General features: G+C 47.8%; 1 protein-coding gene across 2 annotated transcripts in view; it reads right to left on the bottom strand.

Annotated features, from left to right (window-relative positions):
• GXYLT1 (glucoside xylosyltransferase 1) overlaps positions 1-17,732 on the bottom strand; it is an 88,282-nt gene that overhangs the window by 26,145 nt on the left and 44,405 nt on the right. For both annotated transcript variants that reach the window (XM_030548956.1, XM_030548957.1), the window contains 2 exons: positions 14,222-14,347; positions 13,477-13,728 (listed from right to left, as the gene is read on the bottom strand). In XM_030548956.1, coding sequence (XP_030404816.1) covers positions 13,477-13,728; positions 14,222-14,347 — 378 coding nt within the window. The remainder of the gene's footprint in view (positions 1-13,476; positions 13,729-14,221; positions 14,348-17,732) is intronic.

Below are 17,732 nucleotides of genomic sequence, written 5' to 3'. Positions count from 1 at the left end.
AAGTCAGTTTTGAAAACAGAACTTAAGTGTTTTGTGACTTTAGTTCTGTTGAACATTTTAACTCTAACTTCTAAGGAACAGATGTGCTTTTTAGCGGTTTGGTAAAAGATAGTTGGGATTTGGCTGAATTCTGACTTAAATATTAACTTCAAGCATGTGCATTGCTTTCCATTTTTATGGGAAACAAATATGCCAGTGTACTATTAATACAGTATGTACACGTGACGGGTTGGATCACAGAACCCCCCTTGGGAGCTGCCACCTGATGTGCCAAGACTACTTCTGCCCTGCTTTCCTGCCCTGTCAGCTTAGGACTTAGTGCTCTGCCTGGTTTGAGCCAGACTTGCTACCTTGCAGTCACTGTCCTTTGTTCCAGTTTCTTTCAGGTATCTTTGGGGGTGGAGAGGCTCTCTCTTTAGCCAGCTGAAGACAAATGGAGGGTCTCCCCTGGGCTTAAACAGACTTTTTCTTGTGGGTGGAGACCCCCTCCTCCCTCCTATGCAAAGTCCAGCTACAAAATGGAGTATTGGAGTCACCTGGGCAAGTCACATGTCCATGCACGACTGAGTTCCTTACCAGCTAAGCCACATTCCTGGGAAAGTCCAAATGTGGATTGGTGTCTCCAAGTTCATTGTTGGCTTAAGTGTTTCTTGCTGGGGCACTTACTGAGAATATTCTTTTCTCAGGAAGCTGACCAACTGCTTCACTACAGCCTACTTAGAATGAAACAAGTATGCAGCCAATATTCATAACTTTAAATATAAAAATGATACATGCATACAAATAGGATTAATAGATTCAGTAGATCATGACCTTTACAGAGACATGTTACATGGCATATGTAACATAAAACACATTCTAGTTATTTATATATATATATATACACACATGCACACACACAGGCATATTTCCATAAAGCCTTATGAGTGGCACCGTTACAGTACATATGTAAGTAAAACTGCAGAGAAAGTTTATAATGAACAGATACTCTCAACTTATTAAGAACAGAGGAACGGCCATACTGGATCAGACCAAAGGTCCATCCAGCCCAGTATCCTGTCTTCCAACAGCGGCCAATGTCAGGTGTTTCAGAGGGAAAAGACGGTTACTTACCTTTGTAACTGTTGTTCTTCGAGATGTGTTGCTCATATCCATTCCAGTTAGGTGTGTACGCGCCGTGTGCACGTTCGTCGGAGAAACTTTTACCCTAGCAACCCAGACGGGTCGGCTGGGCGCCCCCTGGAGTGGCGCCGCCATGGCGCCCCATATATATCCCAGCCAACCCTGCCACCCTGCAGTTCCTTCTTGCCGGCTACTCCGACAGTGGGGAAGGATGGTGGGTTTGGAATGGATATGAGCAACACATCTCGAAGAACAACAGTTACAAAGGTAAGTAACCGTCTTTTCTTCTTTGAGTGATTGCTCATATGCATTCCAGTTAGGTGATTCCCAAGCCTTACCTAGGCGGTGGGGTCGGAGCGCGATGTGGCGGTATTTAAGACTGCTACGCCGAAGGCCGCATCCTCTCTTGATTGTCTGACCAGCGCATAGTGCGCGGCGAATGTGTGGACTGACGACCAGGTCGCTGCACGGCATATCTCCTGTATAGGCACGTGCGCAAGGAAGGCCGCCGATGTCGCCTGAGCCCTCGTGGAATGTGCCGTGAGGTGGCCAGAGGCGACACGAGCTAAGTCGTAGCATGCGCGAATGCATGCAGTTACCCAGGAGGAAATCCTCTGCGAGGATATAGGCTGCCCTCTCATTCGTTCCGCGATCACCACAAACAGCTGAGGGGACTTCCGAAATGGCTTTGTTCTCTCGATGTAGAAAGCCAGTGCTCTCCGTACATCTAAGGAGTGTAGCTGTTGCTCCCGCTGAGAAGTGTGTGGTCTCGGGAAGAAGACGGGGAGGAAGATGTCCTGGTTGGTGTGGAAGGTGGAAACCACCTTAGGGAGGAACGCCGGGTGGGGCCGCAGGGTGTACCTTGTCTTTATGGAAAACGGTGTAGGGCGGGTCCACTGTGAGAGCTCTCAGCTCGGAGACCCGCCTGGCCGATGTAATGGCCACCAGGAATGCCGTCTTCCATGACAGGTACGTGAGCGAGCAAGTTGCCAGTGGCTCAAATGGTGGGAGCGTGAGTCTGTTCAGGACCAAGTTAAGGTCCCAGGTAGGGGCAGGGCGGCGTACTGTGGGGTATAGACGTTCCAGGCCTTTAAGAAATCTGGAGACTAAGGGATAGGAGAATATGGAGCGACCTCCTTCCCCTGGCCGGAAGGTGGATATGGCCGCTAAGTGTACCTTTAAAAAGGCAGTTGCCAGGCCCTGCTGCTTAAGGTACCAGAGGCAGTCCAGGACCGTGGACATCGGAGTCTGTGTAGGGGTCACCCCTTGAGAAGCGCACCAGCAAGAGAAACGCTTCCACTTGGCCCTGTACGTTGAGTGAGTGGAGGGCTTCCTGCTGTTAAGGAGTATATGCTGGACCGGTGCGGAGCAACTGAGCTCCACTGTGCTCAGCCATGCAGGAGCCACGCCGTGAGGTGTAGCGCTCGTAGGTCCGGGTGACGAAGCGCACCATGATCCTGGGTAATCAGGTCTGGGTGGAGAGGAAGGGGAATTGGGTGGTCCACAGATAGGTTCAGCAAGGTGGTGAACCAGTGCTGTCTGGGCCACGCAGGTGCGATCAAGATCAGATGCGCTTTGTCCCTGCGCAGCTTCAACAGGACCTTGTGCACCAGAGGGAACGGAGGGAAGGCATACAGGAGGTGGTGGGTCCACGGCAGGAGAAATGCATCTGAGATCGACCCCGGAGAGAGACCTTGGAAGGAGCAAAACTCCTGGCACTTCCTGTTGGACCTGGTTGCGAAGAGGTCTATGCGGGGAAATCCCCACCTCTGGAAGATGGAACGGAGGATATCTGGTCTGATCGACCATTCGTGGCAGAGGAAGGATCTGCTGAGGCTGTCCGCCAGTGTGTTCTCGACCCCTGGGGAGGAAGGATGCCACCAGGTCTATCGACCGGGCTATACAGAAGTCCCAGAGTCGAATGGCCTCCTGACATAGGGGAGACGAACGGGTCCCCCCCTGCTTGTTGATATAATACATGGCCGTTGCGTTGTCCGTGAGTACGGAAACACAGCGGCCTTGTAGGTGTCTTTGAAACGCCTGGCAGGCGAGGCGGACTGCCCTTTGCTCCCTGACATTTATGTGGAGTGACAGCTCCTGGGGCGACCAGAGGCCCTGGGTGTGCAGGTCCCCTAAGTGGGCTCCCCACCCCAGGGATGACGCATCGGTTGCTAGAGTTACCGATGGTTGCTTTGAATGGAACAGCATGCCCGCACATACTAGAGATGGGGTCAGCCACCAGTCGAGGGAGCGGAGAGGGTCGGAGGGGGATCGTCACTAATATATCTGGTTGGTCCCTGCTCAGTCGGAATACTGAGTGAAGCCACGTTTGGAGGGGCCTCATTCTGAGTTTGGCATGCTTTGTCACGTAAGTGGGCTCCCCACCCCAGGGATGACGCATCGGTTGCTAGAGTTACCGATGGTTGCTTTGAATGGAACAGCATGCCCGCACATACTAGAGATGGGGTCAGCCACCAGTCGAGGGAGCGGAGAGGGTCGGGGGGGGATCGTCACTAATATATCTGGTTGGTCCCTGCTCAGTCGGAATACTGAGTGAAGCCACGTTTGGAGGGGCCTCATTCTGAGTTTGGCATGCTTTGTCACGTAAGTGCAAGCGGCCATATGGCCGAGCAGTGTGAGGCAGGTTCGAGCCGAGGTGAGTGGGGAGGCTTGCAAGCTCCGGATGATCACCCCGATCGCCTGGAAGCGAGGTTCAGGTAAGAAGGCCCTGGCTTGAACTGAGTCCAGGGTCGCGCCTATGAAGTCCAACCTCTGTGTGGGTATCAGGCTGGACTTCTCGGCATTGATAAGCAGGCTCAGCTGTGAAAAGAGGTCCGTAACGGCCTCGACATCCCGTTGCACCTGAGACTGGGAGGACCCTTTCAGGAGCCAGTCGTCGAGGTACGGGAAGACGTGGATTTTTCGCCGATGGAGGTGGGCAGCCACGACAGCCATGCAGTTGGTGAACATCCTCGGGGCTGTCGAGAGGCCGAAGGGCAGAACTGTGAACTGGAAGTGCTGGTGTCTGACCGTGAAGCAGAGGTACTTCCTGTGTGGCGGAAAGATGGCGATATGGAAGTACGCGTCCTTCATGTTGAGGGCGGCGTACCAGTCTCCAGGATCCAGGGATGGGATAATGGTTCCCAGGGAGATATGCGGAACTTCAACTTGAGCATCCACTTGTTGAGGCCCCTTAGGTCTAGGATGGGCCTGAGACCTCCCTTGGATTTGGGAATCAGAAAATATCGGGAGCAGAATCCCTTGCCTCTCTCGGCTAGAGGTACTTCCTCTATAGCCCCCGCCGCCAGGAGGGAATGAACCTCCTGCAGGAGGGTTTGCTCGTGAGAGGGGTCCCTGAAGAGGGACCGGGAAGGGGGGCGGGAAGGGGGAGAGAAAGCAAATTGCAGATGGTAACCCTGCTTCACTGTGCGTAGCACCCAACGGTCTGACGTTAATCGGGACCACGCCAGGAGGAAGTGGGAGAGGCGGTTGGAGAAGGTAGGGGAAGGATCCTGTGTTGAGATTGGTAAGTCGTCCCCGGGCGCACCTTCAAAAGCCGGACTTGGGGCCCGGCTGCGGTTTGGAAGGCCCTTGGTTCTGGCTCCCTGGGAGTTGGGTTGGCGTTTGCGTCCCCCCCGGCCACGCCGTCTATTGAGGTCCTGCCTCTGACGGGGTGGGAAGTATGGGCGCCGTGCTTGGCGCCTGAAGGGTCTACGCTGGGTGGAAGGGGTATGCATCCCCAGCGAGCGAATGATGACTCGGTTGTCCTTTAAATTTTGTAATTTGGAGTCCGTCTTCTCCGAGAACAACCCTTTCCCGTCAAAGGGTAGGTCCTGGATTGTATACTGCAGTTCCGGGGGTAGTGTGGAGGCTTGAAGCCATGAGATGCGCCTCATGGTTATCCCGGACGCCAGGGTTCTGGTGGCCAAGTCAGCTGCGTCGAGGGAGGCCTGGAGGGAGGTCCTGGCCACCTTTTTACCCTCCTCCAGGAACGTGTTAAATTCTGGGCGTGAGTCCTGGGGAAGCAGTTCGGCGAACTTTCCCACCTCCGTCCAGATGTTGTGGTTATAGCGTCCCAGTAGGGCCTGCTGGTTGGCCACTCGGAGTTGCAAAGCCCCCGCCGAGTATACCTTGCGACCCATGAGGTCCATCCGTTTTGCCTCCTTGGACTTGGGGGCCGGTGCCTGCTGGCCATGCCGTTCCCTGTCATTAACCGACTGGGCCACTAGGGAGGAGGGAGGAGGGTGAACATATAGGTACTCGTACCCCCGAGAGGGTACCATGTACTTCCTCTCCACCCCTTTAGCTGTCGGCGGGATGGAGGCTGGCGATTGCCATAGGTTCTCGGCAGTGGACTGAATGGTCCTTATGAATGGGAGGGCTATCCGGGTAGGAGCATCGGCCGAGAGGATGCTCACTACCGGGTCCTCCACCTCTGCGACCTCCTCGACCAGGAGGTTGATATTAAGAGCCACTCGACGGAGGAGGTCCTGGTGGGCCTTGAGGTCTAACGGTGGAGGCCCCGATGCTGACGACCCGGCCACTGCCTCATCTGGTGAGGAAGAGGAGGAGGATACCCTGGGGATAAGGGTCTCCTGTACGGCCTCTTGCTCTTGACCCGGTTCCTGCTCCTGTTGTCCCGGGGAGTGCGTGGGCGACTGTCTGTCCGACTCAACCACCGGGGGGCGGGAAACAGTGGCCTCTGGTACCCGATGCTCTGAGGCGGTGGGACGTATCTGAGGCATGAGGGTGCCCTGGGCCTGATGGTAAGCCCAGGGTGTCCAAAAACCCCACTGTTGGGCACCCGAGTCCTGTGGTTGGGGGTCTTGGAAAACCCCCAGCGGTGCCTCAGGGTCCTGGTCCCCATAGTAACTGCCCGCCTGGGAGGATGCCGACGTGCCCCTTGATGGCCACGGTGGTGCTGCAAAAGTCGGTGCCGCGGTACCAACCGACCTCACACCTCTGGACAACGGTGACCGGTGCTGGGATCGAGACCGGGACCTGCGACTGGCTCGGTGCCGGGAGGTCGACCGGGATCGCGAGCGCCGTTGCCTAGATCTGCTCCTGGATGTGCGGCGCCCACCTCGGTGCCGAGAGCTGGAGCGGTGTCGGGAGTACCGAGTTGACCCTTGGGAAGCAGACCGGCGCTGGGAACCCGACTGGTGCCGAGAGCGTGATCGGTACCGGGGTGATCAGTGCCGGGAGCTCGACCGGTGCCGGGAGTCTGAGCGGTACCGGGGTGATCGGTGCCGGGATCGTGATCGATGCCTTGAGCCTGAGTGGCACCTTGATGTGGAGCGTCCATGGGACCGTGATCTGGAGCGGTGCCGGTCTGTTACACTGACCGAAGCTGGTCTGGTCAGGGTCGGTTTGCCCACAGAGCAGAGAACCCGCACCGGCGGTGCCAGGGGTAAGGGCATCGGTGCCTCGGTGATTGCAATTAACTCCCTTGCCGCTGCGAATGTTTCCGGTGTAGAGGGAGAGGCGAGCTCCACCACGGTGTGTACCGGGGAGCTGCCAGGTGCCGGACTCGACGGCCCGCACGGGGTCGGAGTCAACGGTACCGGCTTCGACGGTGTCGCGGCATGTATCGGTGCCGGGCGATCCACCTTCTGCGCAGGGTCTGACTGCGGGATGGCTGAAGGCGAGATAATCTGTGCCTTTGCAGCCTTTGGCCTCGGGGAGAGGGAGCGGCTCTGGGCCAGTTTCGGTGCCGGCTTCTTGGTGGTGGCACTCGTTGTGGCGGTGCTCTTGCTCACCGGCTGACTTGCGCTCGGTGCCGAGGGCAAGGGTGTCAGGGCCGCTTCCATGAGGAGCTGTCGCAGTCTAATGTCCCGCTCCTTCTTGGTCCTCGGCTTGAAGGACTTACAGATCGCGCACTTGGCTGATAAGTGCGACTCCCCTAGGCACTTCAAGCATGAGTCGTGGGGGTCTCCCACGGGCATGGGCTTGTGACAAGCCGAGCACTGCTTGAAGCCCGATGAGCCGGGCATGGGCTCCGGCTCCCGGTGCAGGGGAGGGTTGGGTACCCCGATCCCCTCGCTACCACTACTAACTAAACTAACACACTATATAACTTACTAACTAAGAACTATATATCTATATATGTACAATAATGACTATAACTACTATATACAACGGTAGCAAAACGAGCTGCTAGGGAGTGTGGAGGTCAGCGAAGCCGCGCTCCACAGTTCCAACGACCGACACGGGCGGTAAGAAGGAACTGAATGGTGGCCGGGTCGGCTGGGATATATATGAGGCGCCATGGCGGCGCCACTCCAGGGAGCGCCCAGCCGACCCGTCTGGGTTGCTAGGGTAAAAGTTTCTCCGACGAACGTGCATGCGGCGCGTACACACCTAACTGGAATGCATATGAGCAATCACTCGAAGAAGAATGAACAAAATAGGTAATCATCAAGTGATCCATTCCCTGTCACTCATTCCCAGCTTCTGGCAAACAGACACTAGGGACACCACTGATGCTTAAGAAAGTTGAGTGGAATTTCATTTTTAGCAGGTGTGGATGTGATATGATCTGCAACTCCACACACCGAAGGAGGCAGGGCTGCAAAGGAGTACTACCTTATTTCAGACGGTGTGGTGACTGATGGTGATTCATTACTTACATTTTGCTAGCACTTAAAGCTCCAACCAGGATTAGGCCCCGTTGTGCTAGGCATTGTATGAACAAAAGATGATCCTGCCCCAAAGAACTTACAATATAAAAAAACCTGACAAGACACATTTTTTGCTTATGGCAAAAAATACATCAGCATTTTGTCAAAAATAAAGTACACCCCCCCCCCCCCGCATTTTCCCTCCCTCACATACCACCAAACCCTTTAGCATCCCCTCCCTCTCCAGGTATCACAGTTAACCTATGAAAAAGTGCATGCAGATGGGGCAAGAGATCTTGCCCGACTGCATACATTGAATAAGAAACGTTTTCTACTCTGTCTAGCAAATTACATGATAGAATGTACTTGTTTTCTATTTTTCTTTTAAATTTCTTCATTAAAAAGTCTTAAATAAAAATACATTAAAAGAATATTAACATTGCACAATCAGGTACTTATAAATCAGAAAAGGAAAGATTTCATGTTGTTCATTCAATCTTTACTCTGTCCCTCTTATGCATATGCCCTACCATTCAGTTTCCAATTACATGGTCACATGCAATTTTTTTCTACAGATCCCCTTTCTTATTCAGTGCAGGTTTGGCTGGCATGCAGTTTATAGGGCATGGGACCACACAATGAATGATGAAGATAAAAAGTAAATACTTCATTGTTATCTCCTTCACTAGCTCTAGACATTGTTTGCACCAAATTAGTTGGAATCTTGCAGAAAAACAAAACAAAACATTGCAATTGAAAACTATGGTAATGCATGTGCAAAGGACAAGAGGCAAAGTTGGGAGGGTAACCTTAACTTTGTCATCACCTGGTTAATGCTTCTCTACATAACTGTAACTTTCTTTTAATACAATTTATTGTAGTGATTATATGGAGAGCGTAAAACTTAGATGAACCTCAAAATGTTATTGTGTTCTCCAAGGTCAAATCATTACTATTCTCCCACCCCCACCCCCAGTTACTGTAACTTATTCCACCGTGTGATGGGGTAAACAAGCTCCATGCTGGGGAACAAGAGACTAAGAGATTTTGGGCAAAGCCAGACCTGCCCCACCACACCTGCGGTAAATGCTCCACCTAGTGGAGAAACTAAAGGACAGGGAAACAGCTCATCTGGGTGGCAGAGATGGAAGTGAGCAGACCTGCAGCCCACAGCTCCAGAAGTGCAGACCAGAGGGAAGCCTAAAGTCTCTGACACAGCTGGCCCAAAGGGGCCCTCCCTGAGGCAATGCAGGACCTATCCCAGAAACAATAAGACAGGGAAGTAACTCCTTCTCCTCTATCTGTGGACACTGCACTCCATATTCTTCATAGAGATATTATATGATTATGACATAATCATAATGTATCTTATACATGATAAGTCACATGAGGTATCATTGAAAAGGTTATGACTTACTGAATATGGTTATCTTATTTGTATGCATGTATCATTTGTGACAAAGTTCCTCCTCTACCTTGGTGGGTCCTGCGCTTATTGGCAGATTTGCTCACCACAGTGACCTTCCCCACAGTCTGGATCAACTCCTCTTGTGTCTGATCAGGAGTTGGGAGGTTTGGGGGGAACCCAGGCCCGCCCTCTACTCCGGGTTCCAGCCCAGGGTCCTGTGAATTGCAGCTGTCTATAGTGCCTCTTGTAACAGCTGCATGACAGTTACAACTCCCTGGGCTACTTCCCCATGGCCTCCTCCAAACACCTTCTTTATCTTCACTACAGGACCTTCTTCCTGGTGTTTGATAACGCTTGTACTCCTTAGTCCTCCAGCAGCACAGCCTCTCACTCTTAGCTCCTTGTGCCTCTTGCTCCCAGCTCCTCACACGCACTTCCTCTCCTCTGGCTCCTCATCACCTGACTGGAGTGAGCGCCTTTTTAAACCCAGGTGCCCTGATTAGCCTGCCTTGATTGGCTGCAGGTGATCTGATCAGCCTGTCTGCCTTAATTGCTTCTATCAGGTTCCTTATTACTCTAGTGCAGCCCCTGCTCTGGTCACTCAGGGAACAGAAAACTACTCATCCAATGACCAGTATATTTGCCCTCTACCAGACTCCTGTACCCCACTGATCTGGGTCTGTCTCACATTTTTGTATCTGAAGTTAGGAATGTTGACTATATATCTGTATTACAAATGGGTTTACACCTGGGGAATGCTCACTAAGCAGAATGCACTAGATGGCTGGCTGGGAAGGATCCATTCAGGTTAAAGGGCCATTAGGAGAAAACAATATGCCTCTGAAGTTCATCTCCCACTGGGGAGGCTTCCTGAGGATTCTACAAACAGCCTCTGACTCATGGCTGCTAGGACACTACAGGCACATGTGAACAGGTCACCTGGTGCTGTACTCCATCTTGAGATAACAGTGTTTTTCCTCTGACTCAAAGCTTGGTTCCCATGCCAAACAAAGGGTTCCCACCATATTCAAAAGCTATTTAAGGCAGGAGGCATCATCCTGGTTCTTCACTGACTCCCCACCCAAAGAGACTCTTGGACAACATCTAAGGAACAGAGGGAGACTGAACTGGGAGAAGTGCTGGATCTCAGGGCTAAAAGAATTTTTAGCCTGTGAATGAAACACCTGGGGATTCCAAGCTGTAAGTTAGTGCAGGTTGCCTGCTTAGAATCTGCTGCCTGCTTAGATCATCATATAGAGTGAGAATCTGCTATTCATATCCAATCTCTTTAGTATATTAAGCTTAGTTTGTGTGTTTTGTTTATTTGCTAGGCAGTCTGCTTTGATTTGTTTGCTATTCCTTGTAATCACTTTAAATCTATCTTTTGTAGTTAATAAACTTGTTTTTGTTTGTCTAAAACAGGGATTGGCAACCTTTCAGAAGTGGTGTGCTGAGTCTTCATTTATTCACTCTAATTTAAGGTTTCGCGTGCCAGTAATACCTTTTAATGTTTCTAGAAGGTCTCTTTCTTGAAGTCTATAATATATAACTAAACTATTGTTGTATGTAAAGTAAATAAAGTTTTAAAAATGTTTAAGAGGCTTCATTTAAAATTAAATTAAAATGCAGATCTCCCCGGACTGGTGGCCAGGGTCCAGGCAGTGTGAGTGCCACTGAAAATCAGCTCGTGTGCTGCCTTCGGCACATGTGCCATGGTTGCCTAACCCTGGTCTAAAACCTGTGTGTGGGGAAATCATAACTCCAGGCAGAAAGCTGGAGTGACGGTGGGTGAATTTGATGATCTTAGCTGTACAGTTTTCTGTGCAGTGCAAGACAGTATAACTCTGGGTTTACACTTCCGAGGAGAGTACGTGTCTTTGGAACTGGGAGGAGCCCTAGCTGTGCCTTCCTATGCAGGGGCTGGTTAAAGAACTTGTGTGCATGTAACTGCAGCTGGGTATGTCCCTACTTGTATGTGTGCTGGCAGAAGTGCAGGCTGGACCCTGGGAGGGCTTGGCAGGCTGGTCACAGCAGTACAGTGCAAAGGGAGCCCAGGCTGGTGGGTGAGGGGCTCGATGGTACCCCAGTTTCATTTGGCACCCCAGGGGGAACCCATCACAACCCCTCTTACTTATTTGATTTGAACTTCCCCAATAGGGGGAAAGCCTTGGACTAAACTGACTGAGGGGGAAGAGAGGAGACAAGAGGAAGTGACCCAGGGAGGACAGCCTTAAGCAGCCTCAGCTGCCAGACCCAAAGGGCCCTGGGTCAGAGCCCAGTGGAGTGGGAGGGCCCAGGCTCCCCTCCCCACAGTCCCACTGTGAGTCACAGATTGAAGCCTTGACCACTAGGCCATGCTTCCCAACCAAACCCTGAGTGAGGACCATTACAGCCCATGACATTTAAAATGTGTAATATTATATTGCATATGGATAGCTTTACTTCTGGGCCCTGAAGCCTCACAGTATCAGAAATCCCAATGATGATTTTGAAAAATTTGTTTTGGCCATTTACTTGGCTAATACCAGCAAAACAGAACTGACCTCCTCAAACTCTCCTCCATCTTCTTCCATCTCAGGAGTCTTCCCTCCTCATTGCCATTAACGATCCAACTGCTACATGTCAATTCCCTGGCCACCCAGATTGCATCTGGCAAACTCAGAAATGCACTCTTCATTTAACAGAAGACATATCCTCACTCTCTTCCTTGCTGATTAAGCAGTTAGGCATTTTAAAGGGAGATGTGACAATTGCCAACAATGAATATGCAAACCAAATTTTAGATTGCAGTTTAAAAGGCTATTTGAATGGTTAAAAATCTAATAAAACCGATTGATTAACTTTTTGGTAACTACTGAAGAAAAACGTCAGAGTTCCAATTTGGGATTTTTCATGCACTTAGCTGTCCTTCATGGACAAGGATACAAAGTTTCAATGCTCAAGAAATGTGCACATAAATAAATCATCTGTATTGGGCATCTATATTAAATTAGATGCTCAAGTCAATGAGAGTTTTGCCTGAATAAGGACTTGAAGGTTTGGCTTTCTGTTCCTACTTAGTAAGGAGAATATTAAAATCAGAATATACTTTCATTTGTAGCACTTGATATAGAGCTTTTAATCTGAAAGCTTCAGAGCACTTTATATAAGGTGGGTAAGAATTCTCTCTACATGTGATTATTTTCGGACAGAATGGGTAGTTTAGGTACCGAAAGACCAAGCAGCTTGCCCAAGGTAACACAAATGTTTAATGGCAAAATTAAAAACTTCATCTCCAGCCCCACATTCTAGTCCGTAAGCAACAAAATAACTTGAAAAACATTAAAAAAAATTGTACCTCACTAGTATTTTTTACTCTTTGATAACTTAGGGCTAGCAGAATGGATTCCCCCTTGCCCCACCTTCCCCCTTAAAATAAAGTGAAACAAAATTCTGGAACAAAGAATGTCCACCAGAAATTAACAATAGGGCTGAAGTTTTCATTTATTGTAAAAAAATTGTTTTCAGGACAAGTGCCCTCTCTTCAGCTGTAACTGCATATGGCACCACTTCTGTAATACTGTTTTTCAAGCATCTCTCTCTATTTGAAAGTTTTCCCATATATACTTTCAGCTGTTGTATACTTTTCTTTAACAAAAAATTCAAATTCTGTAGTGATACAACTGGTTAGAATACAAAAGCGAAGTTGAGAAGAGAAATAAGTCATCTTAATGATTTAGATGTTGATGAAACAACTCAATCACTATTACTTAATTTAACTGAAGGATCTTTTGAAAGTAAAGATTAAAATTAAGAAATAATGTAGCATATGGCACTAAAGGAGTCACAATGCCCTAATAAGTAATCTAGTAGCACCACCTCCTGGTCATATTACCATGCACACATACTCGAAGGTTGAAAACATTCTACTTGCTATTAATTTTGCCACATACAAAAATTGCATAAATCATTTTCTCAAAGAGATAGGTATACTGAGAAATAAAGGTAAATTAAAATATCTGCTGACAAATATAACTTGCAGCAAAAGACTGGGAATTATTAACAAGCAAACATTTTGCCAGAATTCAGGAAGCTGAGCAAACCAGTTTTTAGTAAAAGTCACAAATTCAGTTTTTTTAAAAACATTCCTGCAACTGAAAGTGAACTTGTGCACTTCTTAAACAAAACTTATTTTTATGCAATATTCTGATCCCAGAACAAGAGAAAAATGTACTGGAAAAGAGCATTATTTTTCAAAATTGATGTTCATTATTTGAAACTATTTTTCCTCACAATTTGAATGAAAAAAGGTGAATGCTGACAAATCAACCAAAGCAGCATACGTACCTTGAAATACTTTCTTCTTATACGGGTCATATTCATTAGCATTACCCCAGAATTTATTCCAGTTATTCCATAATATGGGTGTCTAGCAAAGCGATTATACCATCCAATACGAGGTTCCTCATGTTCTGGTGCCATTGCAGCAATTTGTGTAGAATTAAATTTTTTCAGAAAAGACCAAATATCATCAACAGGTCTCAAAAACAGGATGTCAGTATCAACATACAGTAACGAATCCAGATCTTTGAGGATTAACTATGAAGAAAAGAAGTTAAAATCAAACTGTAGGTGATCCATGCATGAAGTAACTGTTTTGCTTTTTTATAGCTTACTTTGACAAAAAAAGTTATTTGGAAACAATTCACTCCCATGCACCCCTTGCCCTTACAGAGTAGTATAGTTTACATATTTTCATGAGCCAATGAATTCACTTCAGACAGATAGTTTACAAATGTACAAATTATTTTATTACACATAATAAGAATAGAAAGAAACTGAAACCTGATATAGAACAGTTCAAGACATTGGTGTACCATGCAATTGAAAAGGCAACTTTTTTCTTTAGTACATTGCTACTAAGGAGAAAAAATGGGAGTAAGTGCTCTTGTAAAATGTGACAAAAATGATTTTTAGTGGAAACAAACAGTTCCCTGCACAATTTCAGCCAACAGTTAAATTCAAAAACAATTCTTGATGAATTCATAAAAAACCTGTAAACATTGTACTATTATGAAATAAGCAAACTTACTGGCAAGAACAGCCTTTGTGAAGCACAGGGTTTAAACAGTTTCTTCCATTCTGCTGCGCTCTCAGTTGGAAATGTTATTGGGTACACGGTATAATTAAATTTTCCTTGATATTGCAAACCATTGAGCTAGGTAAAGAAAAGAGAGAACTTTTTAAGTTTAATTTTATCAGAGAATAATGTATCATAGGAAGAACTGATCAATTAGACTGATAACTTCATTCAAGATGCGCAGAAGTACGTATTGATCTAATTGGTTTTTATTACTCTTCTCCTCCCTCCCCAAAACTTGAAAGATTTTTTTAACGACAAAAATCAGACAGAATACTGTTCAAGTATGCTTAATGTCAAGCCAAACGTGATTCAGCAAAGGTCTTTAAAATGAGAGAAAATCAAAGATGGGAAACAAAAGTAAAGGACAACGAAAATACAAGCTGTCATATGTCCTATGCCATAGAACGTATGCCATACATCCTAGCAGTTGAAGACAACTTCTTGCTGACATCTAACTGCTTATTTGAACATTGGAAATTAGGTTTGTTAGGAGAAGCATACCTGTCCACGGGAAGATAGGCTCTGACTGTCATTGCATTCAGAGTGTCCAAAGTGTACTTTTCGATATTGAGTTGAAGTCCTAACCTGTGGAATGGGGACGTTGCTGCCAGCACTGCAGAGAGAACTGTGTCACATGACCAGGGGTTGAGGCAAGGGAAGATGATTATTCGAAGTCAACATAGGTGAGAGGTTACCACTGCCATGCTCTTTGAGAACACATTTGGGTCAGAGGACAGCCTGAAGGGAAGCACTCTATTCGGGAAGCAATCCTGGTCAACTATAAAACACAGCAATTTCTTGTGAGGGGGATGAACGGCGATGTGAAAATATGTGCCCTGAAGGTTGAGGGCAGTGAAACAAATCCTTGGAACACAACGATGGAATTAAGCGTCACTATTCTGAATTTCTGTGATTTCACAAAGGTGTTTAGGATCTGAGCTCTTATATTGGTCTCCATCTCCTGCTCTATTGGGGACCAGAAAATACTTAGAATAGAATCCCTTCCCCTCTGCGCTGGACTGGAACTGTTTCTATAGCCCCCTTGGATAGAAGAGAAATGACTTCCTGTCTTAGTAAGTGTTCATGAGAGCGGTCCCTGTAAAGATATCGGAAAGGAGTGGTGTGGGGTAGGAGTTAAAGGGATGGAGGTAAATTGAATGGAACAACCAAATATTATAACCTACAAAACCCATTTGACATTTGTTCCCATGCAGGTCAAAAGTGGGAGAGATGGTCCCTAAAGGGAGGGAGGTGGGTGGTATGGTGCAGTTCAAGATTCCTGAGGTGGGGCTACTCCAGACCCTCAAGCAAACCATCAAAATTGATATTTCATATAGAGGTCGGCCAGGTGGTGGTAGCAATCATGGTAAGCACTCTCTTCTTCTCATATCTTTGTCACTTTTTAGGTGGTTCAGAAAGCCTGTGGTAACTGGGGAACTGAACCAAGTTAGATCTCTCTGCTGTTTGCAACCTGCTAAATTTTCTTTTGTTTTCAGGCATATACATGCCAAGGGACCTGAGTGTGGCCATGGAATCTTTCAAACTACAAGAGAGATTCATCCATGAACATGATGAATAGCTTAAGTCCATTAAAAAGGAGGCCTTCAACAGTATTTTAGGTCTCCCTAGAAAAAAACAGACAGCTGTGGCCATACTCTATGCATGACAACAGCAGTAGAGATGGAATGGGCCATAGTGTCAAATGCATCTAGGGAGGCTTGCAGCAAGGCTCCTGCTAACAGCTGACCATTAGCTATGACAACCTTGAAATACTCACGATATTCCACAGGAAGGTGTTGAATAAAATTGTTGCATTTATCATAGCTGGTGTAGTTGTACTTTGCCATTAGGACATGGTAATTTGCAATCCAAAATTGCAGGGTTGTGGAAGAGTAGCTTGGTCTTTAACGTAGGGTGTAGACTTCATATGAGGTTGTCTTCAACAGTCATTGTTGGCCTCACAACTAAAGAATTTGGTGGAGGGTAGCAGAAAAAAAATTCAGAATTTTTCAACAGGATGTAGTACTTCTTATCAGCCAATTTGCAAGTAGGTGCCGTGGTGGGAGAATCCAGTAAGGCTTTATTCAGTGGTAGAGCCACTTAGAGGCTGTGCTATGTAGAATATCCACAAGTTTATGTTGTGTCTTCTGGACTGCCTCTAATGGAATGCATAATGAGTCAGCAATCCACTTAATCAGTTCCAGAAACTGCTTGAAACCATCAGCAACAGAAGGTGGGGGAGACATTACAGCCTCATATGATGACAATGAAATATTAGTTTGTGGTGTCACCCCCTTATCTGCTGTATCCTCTTCCTTCTCAACAGACTCCTCCTGAGTTTGGGGCTGTTGAGAAGGGAGTGATGGAGCAGGAGAATGTCCCATCCATGATCTCCTTAGGAAGAGCTAGACATAACTGCTGGAGACAGGCAGCCCATGAGACCCAGTTCAGAGACTGATGTGGGCTACAAGGTGGGGCAGGGGCACATCCAGCATTGGTTATGCCAGTAAAAAGGGGCACAAAAATTGTTTTTCCTTGGAATTTCTCTCTCAAGGAAGGTGGTTTGGGAAATATTCCTTTCATGACAGACAGCAAATCCCTGTACTGAGATGAGAGAACTGAGGAATTATCTTCAACCTAGTCCAATGGCAAGGTGGACAGTGAAGGTGAAGATAGCTGTCTGTCTGGTCTGATTGGTTCTAGAAACTCAGGCAATACAAGGGAAAGAAAGCTTCAGTGATCCAATAGATTTTGGTGTTGATAGTCACTTGGTACCCATTAACAAAGGAGACTCTGTACTGTCTGAAATTAGAAAGTTTCTGGAGTAGCTAAATTCCTGTGGTATCAGGTGTACATGAACTGAAGAAAGTCAAGGCTCTGCTGTGGTCGGCATCAGTAATGAGAGAGAGAGCTGACTGCTTCAATGGTCCCATTTTAGAAGACAGTATCCCTGGCACCAACACTGACTGTTTCAGTGGTAAGCATCTCTTGGATGACACTGGTACTGAAGTCTGACTTCTGGGATGCTGGTTTGGGTACCAACATTGTGGAATCAGTAGGTAGCACTGATCTTCCTGAAGCACAATCCTGCTTAGGCAGTACTTGGTCAGTTTCGGTACCAAGCAGGGCTGGCCTTACTATGAGGGGAACTGAGGAGGCCGTCTCAGGTGCCAGACTGTGCAGGGGCACCACTAGGACCCAGAGTGTAGAAAATTCTGTCTATTGCTGGTGCACACGTATTCTCTCTGCTCCAGATGCACAGAGATGGTGGAGTGCTGTGCGGGAGGAAGGAGGGCACAAGAGACATAACAAGCAGGCAGGAGAAAAGGTGACAGGGAAAAACAAAGCAGCAGGAGCTGCAGAGAGAGAGAGAGAGAGAGAGAGACACACACACACACACACACACACACACACAGAGAGCGCGCACAAACTCTTCCAGGCTAAAGTTCCAGCAACAATG

This window comes from Gopherus evgoodei, chromosome 1, assembly GCF_007399415.2.
Source record: "Gopherus evgoodei ecotype Sinaloan lineage chromosome 1, rGopEvg1_v1.p, whole genome shotgun sequence".
In the NCBI taxonomy this organism is placed as follows: Eukaryota; Metazoa; Chordata; order Testudines; family Testudinidae; genus Gopherus; species Gopherus evgoodei.
The sequence above is the reverse complement of the archived record's forward strand: the minus strand, read 5'-3'. Positions and strand labels throughout refer to the sequence as shown.